We start from the raw sequence: 16,369 nt of genomic DNA, 5'->3' as shown, positions 1-16,369 counted from the left end.
ACATTTTTGTGTGCCAGTCTTGAGGCTTGAACTCTGGGCTTGGGTGCTGTGCCTGAGCTTTTGTGCTCAAGGGTAGCACTCTACCACTTGAGTCACAGCTCCACTTCCACCTCTTTTTTGTGGTTAGTTGCAGATAAGAATCTAAGAGACTATCTTGCCCAGGCTAGCTTTGAATCGTGATCCTCAGATTTTAGCCTCCTTATTAGCTAGAATTATAGGTGTGAGCCACTGGCAACTGGCTATTTTCTGTCATTATTAAAAAGATTTGTAGTAGCGCTGTAGCTCAAGTGGTAGAGCGCTCGCCTTGAGCTGAAGAGCTGAAGGACAGCGCCCAGGCCCAGAGTTCAAGTCCCACAACCAACAAAAAAAAAAAAAAAAAGAAAGAAAATTAAAAAGATTTGTGGCTTCCAAATTTGTTGTACTTTATTAAAACATAATTTTGGAAAAGTAAAGTACTTTTTTATTTAAAAAGTATTTTACAAGTTGTACTTTCACTTGAATTAGACTTCTGTATTGTAGTGCTAATGCCAACTTATTGTAAAATAAGTATTATATTTCCTAAGAACCAAGTTTTAGAACTATTATAAAATGTTTTCTCATATAATAGGTTAAATCTCTTTTAAAGTGATAAATCTGTCACTTTTACAAAAATATGTATTTAGTATTTTAAGATGCTTTTAGAAATTACCACTAAATTCTGTTTACCTTTACTTGCAATTTTGAATGTGCATATTCTTCACTCTCTGATTCTGAATTTGAGAGATCTTTGTAATTTTTTTTTGTTTTTGCTGCTCTTCGTGGAAGTCTAGTTCTCCCATCTGGAACTGTTTCATTATTCTTTTTGGTGATGTTTTTATTTGGTTCCTTTAGGGAAAAAAATCTTGAACATTATTAAGCAATATTTGAGATACAAGTAATATAAGCTATTTTCTTTGAGAACTGACACCACACAAGACATATATATATGTATATTGTGTATGTATATATACATATCTATATATAATATAAGGTAAGGACAGAATGATTCTTGATTATTTTAAAATCTATATGTGTATATTTATGCATATAAACACATTTACATACTATATATAAACATTTTATATATTTATATGTATGTTATATATTATATATACATAATGATATAAAATAAACATATATAAGTAAATAAACAGGGGGAGTGATGCAGTGTCTCATAGTTCAGGTAACTTTGAACTCACTTATTGTAGCACAGTCTGGCCTTGAATCTGGTGTTGAGTTTATAGGCATGAGCCATCATGCTTCTATAAAGGATATTTTATCTTTCCCTACCATTAAATCTTTAAACAGACCTGTATTATCTAACTTAAGTAAAGGAAAATATCAAAAATTTCTATAACCAACATAACACTCAAAATAAGGCCACTATGACTCAACAAAACAAAATGCAAGAAAAAGTATTTTGCAAAGGTAGGAGAAACTATAGAAAATACTAAGAATAACAAGAAGATATTACACAATTAGTTTTAGATGACAAGAAAAATAACTGTAAAAGGGATGATTAAACATAGACTTCTTGATTTACCATTATAGATCTTGGCTGTCCCTTCTCCAAGGATGGCCCTACAATTCAGAAAAATAAGGGGGAAAATTCAAATAGATAAGAGTTGACACTAAATGTCTTAGACAATTTCTACAGATATAAGAACATTTAAAAGCATTTCCTTTATTAAAGCATATCTTAATATTTAATGAAACAACTTTTTATGTGCCTTCAAGCTACCAGGACACAGGCCCAGTTCACACCCCACTCAGCTGTTCTTTTTTTTTAATTTAATTTTATTTTATTTGTGAACATACTGTACAGAGGGGTTACAATTGCATGGGCAGGATAATGCGTACATTTCTTACCAAGCATTGCAGCCTCCTCCTTTGTTTACCCTTCACATCCCTTCCCATCCTCCCCCCTTCCCCCCCAATCCCAATCCTTCTCCTTCCCCTCCACCACCCCCCACCAACGTTGTAAAGCTCGTTTTGTACATGACAACTTGTACTTCTCATTGTTGCAACAGGTCCACCTGTATCCTTAAACAACTGGTTTTTCCCCATCTCCTCCACAAGTTATACTGACATCAAATATAGTGAAAGCAGGGGTTATACTGTGGGGGAGGGACATACAAAGCAACAAAGAGATAATTTTATAAATGCGTTAGAAACACATGCATGAAAGAAAAAAACATTAAAATACATATCTAAGGGTTCATTTTCCTGACATCACATTATCTGACCTTTTCTGCTTGACTCATACATATACTAGATATTGCAAATAAGGGAAACCATGGGACCTATGTTTCTTTGGGCCTGGCTTACTTCACTTAATATAATTTTTCCAAGTCTTTCCATTTCCTAACAAATGGGGCAATGTCATTCTTTCTGATGGAGGCATAGAATTCCATTGTGTATATATACCACATTTTCTTGATCCATTCATCTACTGAGGGGCATCTGGGTTGGTTCCATATCTTAGCTATGGTAAATAATGCTGCATCAGCTGTTCTTATGACAAATGTGGCCCTTGGATTGACAGGCTGTCTTGAGAGCTTTCCTTTCTACTATGGTAGCCACTAGATGGTATGCATCAACGAAGGGAAAGAATGCATCTTTACACGCATTCAAAAACTTGAACTTTAAAATAACTATAGTTTGGGATATGATATAAGCTGACATTTTCATTTTTTATACTATCAAACTTTTTAAACAAATAAAGCACATATAACCTAATATACCATATACCACTCAAGAGCTAGATTATGCATAATGTGGAACGTACTTCTTATATATGTTCTCTTTGTCCTCAGTATTCCCTCTGCTAAAAGGTATTAACTGTTCTGAAATCTGTGCTTCTCATTGTCTTGCTTTAAAAAACAAAGTTTTGCTGCACAGAAATGTCCTCTAAGTGAGTGTCCCCTCATCCTATACAAGAATTTTATGGTTTGCTTTATTTTGCATACATCATTATATTTCTAGGGTTTATCCATATGGTCCCACTTTCTGTTTTGCCTTTTAAGCATATTGTCATCTTTCTAAATAATTCTCTAGAAGTCAAAAATAAGATTATCCTAATAAAGAAATCAATGCTTACTTGGAAGAAAAGACCTTTGATACTGGCCATAAACAAGCTCATACATTGTTATCCAACCATTTAAACTAATTCACACAGTTCAATTATTATTTAAATTAGGTACTGATTATAGTATTATAACCTCTTAATAAGTTCTTAAAACTTCTAGTCTTAGCCCAGCACTGGTGGCTCATGCCTGTAATCTTAGCTACTCAGGAAGCTGAGATTTGAGGATCACGGTTCAAAGCCTGCCAGTGCAGGAACATCCATGAGACTCTTATCTCCAATTAACCACCAGAAAACCAGAAGTGGCACTATGGCTCAGTTGTAGAGCACTCTCCTTGAGCTGAAGAGCTGAGGGACAATGCCTAGGCCTAGAGTTCAAGCCCCATGACCAACAATTCAAAAAACAAACAAAAACCCTTCTAGTCTTCTATTTTACACTTTATTTTTATTTGTACATCTTTCCATTATGATTAAGTTCTTTGAAGACATGTCAGTGTTATGTCTCCTTAGCTTTAATCAACTTCAGCATCTACTTCATCATCACATCCAGCTTTACTTTATATTATTATTCCCACAAATATAAACAATATTCCAACTACTCCAATTCTTCATTTTCTGAATATACTGTGTCATTTCATACTTATCTCCCTTTGTATAAAATTACCCTACTCAATTTTTTGTCTGTGTACCTGTATGCAATCTAATCTGTTGGTAAGATTCATCCTCATCTCTAAAATATGCTCAAATTCACTTCTATTTTCACTTCTTTTAAGCCCACACTTACCCCCCACCACAGAGCATTACTGGTTATTTTTATCCCAAAATAAAAGCTGATAAGCTTAAATAGAAAACATTGCCTTATTTTAAAAATTGAGTATATAAAATCTAACGTTTTACCAAACACTATCATTGATGGTTAGTTAGGAAGAAAATTTCATTATCTAGCCCAAATCAGTACCTTAGGCCCTTACTCAACTACTTCAAGAAGTTACTATCACAAGAAAAGGTAGTAGCCAGATTCTAGGAAAATACCTTGTGGAAGACTTAGGCAAAAATCTACAAGAAAACTTTCTGGTAATTCAGTACATAGACAGAATCAAGGATGAAAATCACATGATCATCTGAATAGAGGCAGAGAAGGCCTTTAGCATCATCCAACATCATTTTATGATGAAGGTTCTGGAGAAGCTAGGAACAGGATTGTACCTCAACATAACACATGTGACAAACCTTTGGCCAGCATCATACTAAATGGTGAAAAACTGAAACTACTCCCTCAAAAATCAGGAATAAGAATATCCACTCTCTCTACTCCTATACAATATTATACTAGAATTTCTATTCAGACCCAGCAAGGCAAGAGCAAGATATAAAAGGAATCCAAATACAGAAGGTAGAAGTCAAACTAATCTGTTTTCAGATGATATAGAACAAACTAGAAGACCCAGAACCCACACAACTTCAGCCTTCCAACTTTTGACAAGGAAGCAACAACCTATGTTGGATAAAGACAGTCTCGTCAACAAATGGTGCTGGGAAAATTGGACATCTGAATGCAGAAGGAAAACTGTGTTCCAGCCTCTCATCTGTTACAAATATCAATTCAAAGTGGATCAAAGACCTCAATGATATACACCCAGAAACTACTCCTGGGAGTGAGGGAACACTAGAACTCATTGGCATAGGCAGCAACTTTCTGAATAGAATTCAGGGGCTCAGAAAATAGGAGAGATAGTTGATAAATGGGATCACATTCAAGTTCAAAAGCTTCTGCACAGCGAAGGATATAGTTACTAAGCTAAAAGGACAGCCTATAGAATGACAGCAAATCTTCGGAAGCTGTATATCTGAAGGATCTAGTAGCCAAAATATACATGGAGCTTAAAAGCTACCCTCCCCAAATAACCAGTTGAACTCAATAAATGGGCAAAGGAGCTAAACAGATACTTCTCAGAAGATGATGTACAGATGGCCAATAAACACATGAAGAAGTACTCCATATTCCTGGCCATAGGGAAAATGCAAATCAAAAGAGTTATTCAAATTCCATATCACTCCAGCTGGAATGGCCATCATCAAGAATGTCAACACAAGAAATGCTGGTGAGGACGCCACCCCTGGCAACCTTAAGACATGAACCTTAACATGTTGGTAGCGGAATGTATGTTAATGCGACCACTATGGAAATCTATATAGATATTCCTCAAAAACTATTCTTTGATCCAGAGAAAACATTCTTGGGCATTGATCCAAAAGAAATTTTAATCCTGTTGTAAAATAGGATAGAATAAGGCAATTGTATATTCATGTTCATTGAAATTCTATTCATCATAGGTAAATTATGGAAACAGCCCAGGTACCCTACAACTACACAGGAATATCCATCAGGAATAATCATATCATTTTCAGGAAAATAGATGAATCTGGAAAAAATTATGGTGAGTAAAATAAGTAAGCCTCAGAGAGACAACAGGTGTGTGATTTCTCTTGTATGTGGAAGTTAGACCTAAAATATAATCATATATATACACATATATAGGACCATATGCTTATATATATGATCAAACTAAATTATGCTATACACGTAAGTGGATTTACATAGTGTAGCCCCTTTGTACAATTAACAGATGATGAGTTCTAGGAAGATGAAACACATCTGGGTTGGGTAGGGCTTTAAGTGGGGAGCAGAGGAATGAAGAGAGGAATAGGGTACAGTCACAATATTCAAGGTAAATACATGAAAATAGAACCAAGACATTGAAGGAGAAGGGCTGGATTGGGATAGATGGGAGAAGTAAATGAGGAGAGAGTAATGCTCATCAAGAAGCAGTGGTGTACATAAACTGACTTGTTGAATTAAAACCCTTTTGTACCAGTATTTAAAGACATTAGGTTTTTTAAAGCCTTTTTCTATAATCTTTAATTACATCTGGATGAATTCCTAAAATGTATTTATGTTGACTACAACAATAAAGTGGGATGAAGTCAAATGTGTATATAAATATATGTAAATATATATAAACTTTTACAAGTACATATGTAATTCATAAATGACAATAAATAAGATGAAAGTTAGCGTCAGGATCCAAACCTTGCTTTTCTCTTAAGAATGTTGGTGGGGAGAGGATGGGAAGGAATGGGAAGGGGAAACAAAGGAGGAGGCTACAATGCTTGATAAGAAATGTACTCATTGGGGCTGGGAAGGTAGCTCAGTGGTAGAACGCTTGCCTTGCATGCCTGAGGCCCTGGGTTCGATTCCTCAGCACCACATAAGCAAAAAGAAAAAAGCCGGAAGTGGCGCTGTGGCTCAAGTTGTAGAGCGCTAGCCTTGAGCTGAAGAGCTGAGGGACAGCGCCCAGGCCCAGAGTTCAGGCCCCACGACCAGACCCCTCCCTCCCGCAAAAAAAGAAATGTATTCATTATCTTGCCCATGTAATTGTAATCCCTCTGTACAGTATTTTCACAATAAAAAATAAAAAACAGTGCTGGTTTCATGAATACTTATCATATTATTTACAATGACTCATTAGTTAAATAATCGAGTGATAAGTAGACAAGTGGTGACAGTCATAACCAAGGGTTATGGAAAACTAATTTAAATATAATTATATTACCAAAATTATAAAAGCATAACTAGTAGAGTGTTTTATTCTATTCCTATGGTATAGCATTACAATCTACATAGAAAGCATTCTTAACAGCCAATAAAGCATTGTATATTTGAAATGGTGAAAAATTCTTACTTGATTTTTTGTTTGTATACTTCTTCAAATGTTTGCTTCTGTTATGAGCACTTGGCTGTGGTTTTGTGTTTGATCCTTGTAGCCAGCTAATATCAGTTTTACCATCATCACATGTGTGCTCTGTTTCAGTATCACTAAAGAGATTCTTCTTTACATGACTTGATATCATCTATTTGAAAAGACAAAAATGCTTTATTTGAAGAAATATGTCCTACTGTATCACATGCAAAATAGATTAAGCTATCCCCAACAAGTCAAAGTTTAAAAAGCATGAAAACTACTCCCTCTCTCTCCTCCCCCTGCTGAGGATTAAAGACAGGGCCTTGTAGATGCTGCAAAATCACTCTCCCACTGAGCTATATCTCTACCCTTCACATCTCATTTCTTAGCGTACTTTTCTACATGGTATTAATGACTTATCCAAGAAAGTCACTGAGATATATATAGGCACATATGTGAGATTTGTATTTCAGTGTTAGTCTTGTTAATTCGCAGTTAACAGCTTGGTTCTAAAAATATAGCCTAAAACAGTCAAAATAAGAAGTAACACTGTCAATTTTTCTATTACTAAATTATAACAAATATTTCAAAGATGCTAGGAAAAGTCATAATGGAAACATGGATAAACTCAGAGTGAAAAAGCAAAACATTTTGTTCTCAAGTTCTTCAGAAATTAAAATGTTACTAATAGAAATATTGTTATGACTTACTCTTTTATCTTTTGTTCTGAGAGAAGTTTCAAGTTCATCAGGATTCCTTAAATCAGTCCTTAAGCAAAAATACATATGAATTTTAGAATACCTGTCATGTTACTGTCTCAAGACACCCTCCACTAGACAGTGAAGTAAGAGTTTTCAGTCTCAAATTCTTTCAATAATTACTTATATAATCTTTAAATTTCAGTTAATTTTAAAATAAAGAGGTTGTATTTAAAGAACTAAATCACTTTAGCTTTATAGGATACATGATATTCAAATTACTGAGAATTTGCACATTAAATTTAAAAGTAAAGGCTAAAGTAACAATCACAATGGGACTAATCATGACAGCATTTTTTTTTTCTGGTCATGGGGCTTGAACTCTAGGCCTGGGTGCTGTCCCTCAGCTCTTCAGCTCAAGGCTATTGCCCTATCACTTGAGCCATAGCGCCACTTCTGGTTTTCTGGTGGTTAATTGTAGATAAGAGTCTCATGGACTTTCTTGCCTGGGCTGGCTTTAAACAGTGATTCTCAGATCTCAGCCTCCTGAGTAACTTAGGATTTACAGGCATGAGCCACCAGTGCCCAGCTCACAACAACATTTTATTTACTCTTCTCATGTTAAAAATTCTCAGAAAGACAGGCCTAAGGGGAGATGAAGCTAAATTTTAATCTGAACTAATTATAATGAAAACACCTACAGTTTTATTGAATTATCCTTGGAGGTCTCTTTAGTTGCGGCTTGAAATTCTTGAATCTATGTAGTAAATCAACATTTGAAAAGAAAAAAAAAGACATCTTACTGCACAAAGTAAATGAAAACCATGGAAATAAGTACCCAGTACCTAGTTTCTATTGATAGAATCATAAAATTTAAAAATAAAACTAAACTGGCTGTAGTTTTTTTTACTTAAGAAGAAAGCTAATACAATAAATTATATGAAAAACAGAACAAATAAGAATGTTTTAAATTTGTCCTATTATAGAAAAAGTGATTTTTGTGATAAAGTAAATCCTTCTACCCTTAGTTACCAAAGATTTGGAGAAAAAAATGAAACAATTACAACAAAACTAGGTACACCTAGACTAGTTACCCTATTGATTACTTACTTTTGAAAATTTGAAGTATATCTATAAGATGTACATCAAAAACATTCTCATAACTACACAGTAAATGCAAAATAACCACTAAAGAGTGAAATTTAAAAACCATTGGCTGCAAGCTTACTCCAAGTTTTATAACAGGTTCCTCAGCTCCACTCAAATTAAAATTGTAAACATCGTCCCTGTGAAAATGAGAACAAATATTAGCTCAGTTGTAGTAAGTATATACTTCAAATGTGAAGAAATGAAAATAGTTATAAAAATTATTACTTACAATGGGCCTTCAGAAGTAACATTAACAAAAGTAGTCTTCAATTTTCGGTAACTTTTTTTCTGAACCTTTTCCAAAATATCAAAGAATAGTTTGCATAAACAATTTAAGCTGATAGATTACTATATGTGGCAAACAAATCACGTGCAGTTAAATTTCCAAATATTTTTCAGTATGCTTACACTAATGTTAATCTAGCATGTGTAATATTTTCTTTAGGTAGATTAAATAAAAATATACTCTTAAAGAAATGAAATCACTGCCTTATAAAGATATCTATACTCTCATGTTCATTGTAACATTCGAAAACAAGTGTCTGTTGACAGATAGGTAAGAAAACTGTGGTACATACAACACATACATACAGGAATATTTTCTAGTTTTATAAACAGAAGACCATAGCTGGGTGCCTATGTTTCATGTCTGTCATCCTAGCTACTCAGAAGATTGAGATCTGAGGATAGAAGTTTGAAGCCAGCCCAGGCAGGCAAGTCTATGAGACTCTTAACTCCAATGAACCACCAGAAAACCAGAAATGGCGCTGTGACTCGAAGTGGTAGAATGCTAGCCCTTAAGCTTAGGGACAGTGCCCAGGCCCTGAGTTCAGGCCCCACGATCAAACAAACAAAAAGCCAAAAGGCCCTTTGTGATAATATGGATAAACCTCAAGGACGTTATGCCTAAATGAACATGACAGAAAAGGGAAAACATTGCGTGATCTTGCTTATTTGTAGAATCTGCAAGAAAATGTCACATAGAAGTAGAAGGTAAAATTGTGATTTCCAGAGTGGGATCAGGAGAAGGAAACAGGGAGAGGCTGGTTGAAGAATACCAAGTTGCAGATATAGAAGATGAATAAAGTCCAGAAATCTGTTTAAAATGTATTATATATAGGATATTTTCTAGGAGAATAGATTTTAGATGCTCTTGCCCTTTTCCACTAAAGGGGTAATTAAGTGAAATGATGGTTGTTTGAATATAGTAACCATATAATTCACCATGCAATACCATGTATAAGCCTTAAAATATATAAATAGTAAGCATCTTCAGTTTTAAATTTATTGAAGACTTAAATACATGTACTAACAAAATAAAATAGAAGGTATTGCAAACTTAATATAAAATATTTAAATCCTTAAAATTTGCCAACATAGCTGTATATAATGTTCTTACTAGTTCTCTATCTACTAAATTTTAGTGTCTCTAGAGTTATAAAACTAGTACATTTTTACTTTGTTTCAGAAATTTCATTTGCTTTAGTCTCAAATATAAAACTTTGAAATAACTTCAGGTTTACATAAAATCTCATGTAAAAGAGTAAAAAAATCAACTAGAATTACTAGGGGAAATATGTATAAAATTATTCAATTAAGTCACTTCGTGAGAGTAAAAGTCAAATAAAATTTAACAAATTAATTATTATTAAAGAAACGGTTATGATATATAAATATTTTGAAAGGCAAAAAAAATAAAATTTTTTAATAATGCCATGGAATAATGGATCAATAATCAGAAATAATCAAAGGCCTATTTAGTATCCAGTAATTCAGAAACATTTTTAAAAAATGTTCATTTCAATGTGTGATTCTCTTTCAAGTTTATTTTTGGCTATTTTATATAGAATTACTTTAATTATTCCAAAAAGTTTATCACACTATAGAATCCCTTCTCTGATCACTATCTGACTATCCTTTCCAGTGTTATTTCTGTTGTTACTGTTGGTAGTGATAGTACTGCAGCTGGAACCCAGGGCTATGTTACATATTATATGTAACATATATATGTAAATATAATATATATCAGGCTGGATCTGAACTCAATATCCTCCTGCCTCAGCCTCCCAAGTATTGGGATTATAGCTATAAGCCACCACAGTGGGCTACCAGTATAATTTTAGCCTGAAGAAAACATGTTGAGGAAACCAATATTACGTTAACAATCTAGTCTTTTAAAGGGAATAGTGAGCCATTATATATAGAGAGATATATAGATATGTCTCTATATATCTGATTAACTCACAAAGTACAGGGAACAAAGCACATTTCAGAAAAATAGCATTACCTGATTAAAGCTGTGTGTGTGTGTGTGTGTGTGTGTGTGTGTGTAATTTATTAAAGAAAACAAGGTAGAATTAAATGTAATGAAAGGACTGGCATACAGACATACTATAGTTAAGCAGAATTTCATAAAGTCCATTGTAACAATCTAGGAATCAGACATTAGAACTGAAACTAATAGGAGTTGGCATAGACAAGAGAGAAGACAAAGAGGAATTTATAGAGGGTGAACTTCAAAACTTGATGAATTTAGTGGACACAAAAAATATTAAGAAATAAATAAAAGAAATTTTTGCCGGGTGCTGGTGGCTCACGCCTGTAATCTTAGCTACTCAGGAGGCTGAGATCTGAGGATTGTGGTTCAAAGCCAACCCAGGCCGGAAAGACTGTGAGACTCCTATCTCCAATAAACCACCAGAAAACTGGAAGTGGCGCTGTAGCTCAAGTGGTAGAGCACTCGCCTTGAGCTGAAGAGCTGAGGGACAGCGCCCAAGCCTAGAGTTCAAGCCCCATGACTGACCAAAACATTAAAAAAATAAAAGAAAATTTTCCAGATGCTGGTGGCATATATCTGTAATTCTAGCTACTTAGGAAGCTGAGATCTGACAATTACTGTTCAAAGCCAGCCCAAGCAAGAAAGTCCATGAGACTCTTATCTCCAATTAACCACTCAAAAACCAGATGTGACACTGTGGCTCAAAGTGTCAGAGAGCTAGTCTTGAGCAAAAGATCTCAGAGACAGAGCACAAGCCCCAAGTTCAAGCAGAGGAGACAGGAGACAGGAGAGGAGAGGAGAAGACAGGAAAGAGGAGAGAGGAGAGAGGAGGGAAGAGAAAGAAAGAGAGAGGGGGAGAAAGAGGGAGGAGAGGAAGAGAGAAGAGAGAGGGGAGAGAGAAAGGGGAGAAAGAGAGGGAGGAAAGAGAGAGGAGAGGGGGGAGAGGGAGGAGGAGAGGGAGAGGATTGGTATTTAAATTTGGGTGAGTAGTAAATTTTTTGTTTTAAACAAAATTAGTATTCAGAAAAATCCAACTGTTAGGACAGATGGATTCACTTAGCAAAACTATGGTGATAAATACTGAATCATTAATAAAAAGTGAAAATATTAGGCTCATCTTTATATATAGCATGTTCTTTCAAAAATAGAACTTAGAAAGTTAATGGGCTGTTTGGAGTACTTGCCACTACACTTGTCTGTTGTGATAAGCTATTAGCCATGTTCCAAAAACATTAAATAAAATTCCATTTTACTACCATTTTAGTGTCTGTGATAAAAAAATCAAGTATGATTATAGGCTTAATGAAATTAACTAAATACATACCTTATTAATACATACCTTATTAAGTTGTAGATCAGATTTGTTTGAAATCCGACTATAAAAAAGATTGACAATAAAAACCAATTATCAGAATATTTTTCATAAAAGCCATTTTACATAGGTAAAACATACTAAATCTATATTCTATATGCTATAAAATGTGCAACCAAAAGGTGAAATCCATGGTCAGTCTGATATTTTTACAACTTCACTAGTGAATCATTAATGCACTGAGAAGTGCCAAACAATTTTAGACTTGGGGTTCTTCCATGAGTCATTTTCCTTATACAATAAGTTCAGAATAAATTTACACTTGAATTAACAACCAGATAGACTATAGACATTTTATAAGAAGAGTTAACTTTCAGAAGGCTTGCAAGTAAGGAATATGTAATTTCAAACATTAAAATAATTTTCATTGGGGCTGGGAAGGTGGCTCAGTGGTAGAGTGCTTGCCTTGCAAGCTTGAGGCCCTGGGTTCGATTCCTCAGTACCACATAAGCAAAAAGAAAAAATGTCAGAAGTGGCGATGTGGCTCAAGTGGTAGAGTGCTAGCCTTGAGCTGAAGAGCTGAGGGACAGCGCCCAGGCCCAGAGTTCAGGCCCCACGACCAGACCCCCCCAAAAAAATTTCATTGATACTTTACATCTCATTATGAAATATATTTAAGTATTTTTAGTTTTAGTATTACAAGTTATGATAAATACAGCCCAAAGATGTCTATATCCTAAAGATTTGTCTGCAACAGTGTGTTGTATTTTTATTTTTTCTCGCTATTCTTGTTTTGATACAGGGCCTCACATTAGCTCAGACTATATTGTACTCTTCTTGCTGTAACCTCCCAAGTGCTGGGATTATATAGGTATGTGTTACTATATTCGGTTGATATGATATGGGGTTTTATTTTTGACATGTTTTAAAATGTAACTAGATGCTAGACTGCCATATTTCAAATTTAATTCTCTAAAGGTAATTAGCCACTATGTTTTCTAGTGAAAATTTACATTATTTGAATGTATATTTAAAACTAACCTTTTCTAAACTGTGTAACTGAATCATATCTGCTAGAAAAATATTCATTTGTGAAATTTATGAACATACCTGTCAATCAAAGAGTCCTTTAATTTTCGTGTAGACTTTGCATCATCTGTTGGTTTGTATCTCTTATTAATTTGAGTTATCAAAGATTCTGCTGCCTCAGTAAATCCTTTCTCTTTTGACTGTTCTCTCTGAAATAAGTCATTAATTACCTTAAAACTCTTCCATCTATCTTCCAAAGGAACATAAAGGATAAAAGGGAAATAAAGAAAAATCTAGTTCTGTTACAATTTTACAAAGAGAAATATGGGGTCAGAAATAATAAGTTTGAATTTTATAATGCATTAAAAACCACAGATATGTCTTTAAGCATGGATCTGTGCAGAATACTCTGTAGAAATCTTTTTAAAGTTAGTATACATGAGAATAAAATACTTAAGGGGAAAAAGTAGCCAGATGAATGCAATTGATAAACCTGTAACCAAGTTACTGGAGGAAGAATACCAAAAAAGATTCCAGACAGAAATTGCTAATGCCTGTAATGAAGTGATAATACTATTAATATTTTATTATCAAGTATTACTATTATTAATTGAATGAATTATATGTCTACAAATTTAATAATCTGCATGAAATAGATTTGTTTTTAAATTTGTTTAATTTTTACTGAAAAGGTGATGAGTAGGGGTTTACAGTTACATAAGTAAGGCAATAAGTTCATGTGTTTTTAATCATTGTTACCCCATCCCTCATTATCTCCCACTTACTCTCCCTATTTCCCTACCCCCCAAATTGTAATGTTCATATCCAACATAGTTAGACCAATTTCTTGAAGGATACAATTTACTGAAACTTTGGCAAAGAAAAATAGATCATCTAAATATACACATACACACATAAATATGAAAAGTTAATTGATGCAATTTAATATATATGTTATACAAAACAAACACCAGGTCCTGATGGATTCACTGGTGGATTTAGTCAAAATTTAATGAAGAAATTATGCCAACTCTCTACAAACTTCTAGATTCTTTTAAGGTGCTTGCTTTAAGAGGATAGAAGCATGAAGTCATCATCAGTGGTTTAGGTTAGTCCAATGATGAAGTTACCACTTCTGTAATCTAAGGATCTCCTGATGACTAGATGACTGATGGCTAGATTCAATGCAATCTTTTGGAGGATACTTCATACACAAACCATAAAAGATATTTAACCAGAATTCTGTGTTTTCAGAATCTGCTAAATGATTCTTCTGCAAAAATAAATGTTTTTACTATTAGTAGGATACAGAAAAAATAGACCAAAGAACCACATATTAAAAAGAAAGACAAAATTTCTGAGAGATGAACATCTTGATATGCTTCTTTAAAAAGACAGAAAGAAGCCAAGCACCAGTGGCTCACACCAATAATCCTAGCTACTCAGGAGGCTGAGATCTGAGGATGGAGGTTCAAAGCCAGCCTGGGCAGGAAACTCCATGAGACTCTTTTCTTCAATAAACTACTCAAAAAATCTGGAAGTGGCACTCTTGCTCAAGTGGTAGACTGCTTGCCTTGAGCAAAAGAAGAGATAGTGCCCAGACCTAGAGTTCAAGCCCCAGGACCAGCAAAAAAAAAAAAGACAGACAAACACAAAAAGAAGAAATAGGGTCCATTTATTCATATTTATTCTATACCTATTTTTCATTTATTTTATTTATTCTATACCTATTCATTTATTCTATACCTATTTATTTATTCATTTATCCTATACCTATTTTCAGGCTTGATATATGTGAAGTACTGTTCTATCAGTGAAGAAATTACGGAGAATTGAATGAGGAGTTTAAGGGGGAACTCACACCTGGTCTCCAGGCAATTAACTACATTAAATCTGCAACAATCATTTTCCATTTTCTTATAATATAGGTATCTTATGGATATGTAGAAATCAAACCATAATGAGAACTCACCATTGTTTTTTGTTTCAAATCCCAGGAATTAAGATCAGAAGATGATTCTGTGCCTGATTTTATATGACTGTTTGGCCTTTTTCTAGGAGAACTTTTATTACAAACATCAGTATTCACGTCTTTTGATAAGATGTACTTCTTCCTATAGATCAGAGATTCTTCAGTTGTCTTGTTTAGAAGAACTGACTTAAAAGTAGTTTCAGATTCAATATGCCAATCACTCTGAGTAGCATTTTCAGTATCTTTCTGGTCTGAATATTTAGGATAATTTTGTTGCTGATTGTTTCTTTTGCAAACTACTGCTTTGTCTGTTTTGTCAGGTTCCTCTATTACTTTCCTGTATTTCGTCTCCACTGTTTCTTCAGAATCATCATCAGAGATAGATGAAGGTGATTTTTGTTTAGAATAGTTTTTGTGAACACAAACATCTAATGGGATAATGAGAAATTAATTCTTACAAAATGAGTAAATTAATATCTAAAAATATTTAAATAAATAAAATTAAAATTTAACTATTTATTAGACTTTGAGGAAATTATTTCCTGAACTACTATTGAATACAGATAAAACTCTCTCACCTTGATTAAATGTGTCTCTTGATAAAGTACTGGTTCTGTTGCTTTTACATAGTTTAATGGTTGTTACAGGTGTCCAACATGCCCATTTAGATTGAATTTTGTTCCCGCACATGTTTTCTAAAGCACTAGAAAATAAGTTCATTTGCTTAATTCTATAAAACATCAGTATATGCCTCTTAAGATCTTGTTATACTTTTATTTAACCAATGTTTACTATAAACAATTTGTTAGTGGTAAAGTATGGAAATTTTTCATGTTATGACAAATTTAAATTTATTATATAATTGATCAGATTTCAAAGTATATTAGTGCTACTACTTTGATACTACCTAAATATCGCTTATTATACTATGAATTTTTAAAAAGTTAAAATTTTCACGTTTATACTTGAATTTTTAAAAATCTTGTTCTTTTTAAGTTCCTCAAATTGAAAAAACTATGTTGGATGACATAGAGAAAACACAGACTATTTCTGTACTATCATAGTAATTCTTGAGAGATGTATAA

General features: G+C 33.7%; 1 protein-coding gene across 1 annotated transcript in view; it reads right to left on the bottom strand.

Moving 5' to 3' along the window:
* Positions 1-16,369, bottom strand: part of Sycp2 (synaptonemal complex protein 2) — a 52,696-nt gene that overhangs the window by 11,246 nt on the left and 25,081 nt on the right. The window contains exons 21-31 of the mRNA XM_013024285.1: positions 15,863-15,998; positions 15,285-15,712; positions 13,394-13,521; positions 12,311-12,347; positions 8,923-8,987; positions 8,773-8,830; positions 8,246-8,301; positions 7,557-7,614; positions 6,847-7,015; positions 1,562-1,599; positions 706-864 (exon numbers count right to left, since the gene is read on the bottom strand). Of these exons, the coding sequence (XP_012879739.1) occupies positions 706-864; positions 1,562-1,599; positions 6,847-7,015; positions 7,557-7,614; positions 8,246-8,301; positions 8,773-8,830; positions 8,923-8,987; positions 12,311-12,347; positions 13,394-13,521; positions 15,285-15,712; positions 15,863-15,998 (1,332 nt within the window). The remainder of the gene's footprint in view (positions 1-705; positions 865-1,561; positions 1,600-6,846; positions 7,016-7,556; positions 7,615-8,245; positions 8,302-8,772; positions 8,831-8,922; positions 8,988-12,310; positions 12,348-13,393; positions 13,522-15,284; positions 15,713-15,862; positions 15,999-16,369) is intronic.

The sequence above is a fragment of the Dipodomys ordii genome, unplaced genomic scaffold (genome assembly GCF_000151885.1).
Source record: "Dipodomys ordii isolate 6190 unplaced genomic scaffold, Dord_2.0 Scaffold75, whole genome shotgun sequence".
Taxonomy (NCBI): Eukaryota; Metazoa; Chordata; class Mammalia; order Rodentia; family Heteromyidae; genus Dipodomys; species Dipodomys ordii.
This window is presented reverse-complemented; position numbering and strand designations above follow the sequence as displayed.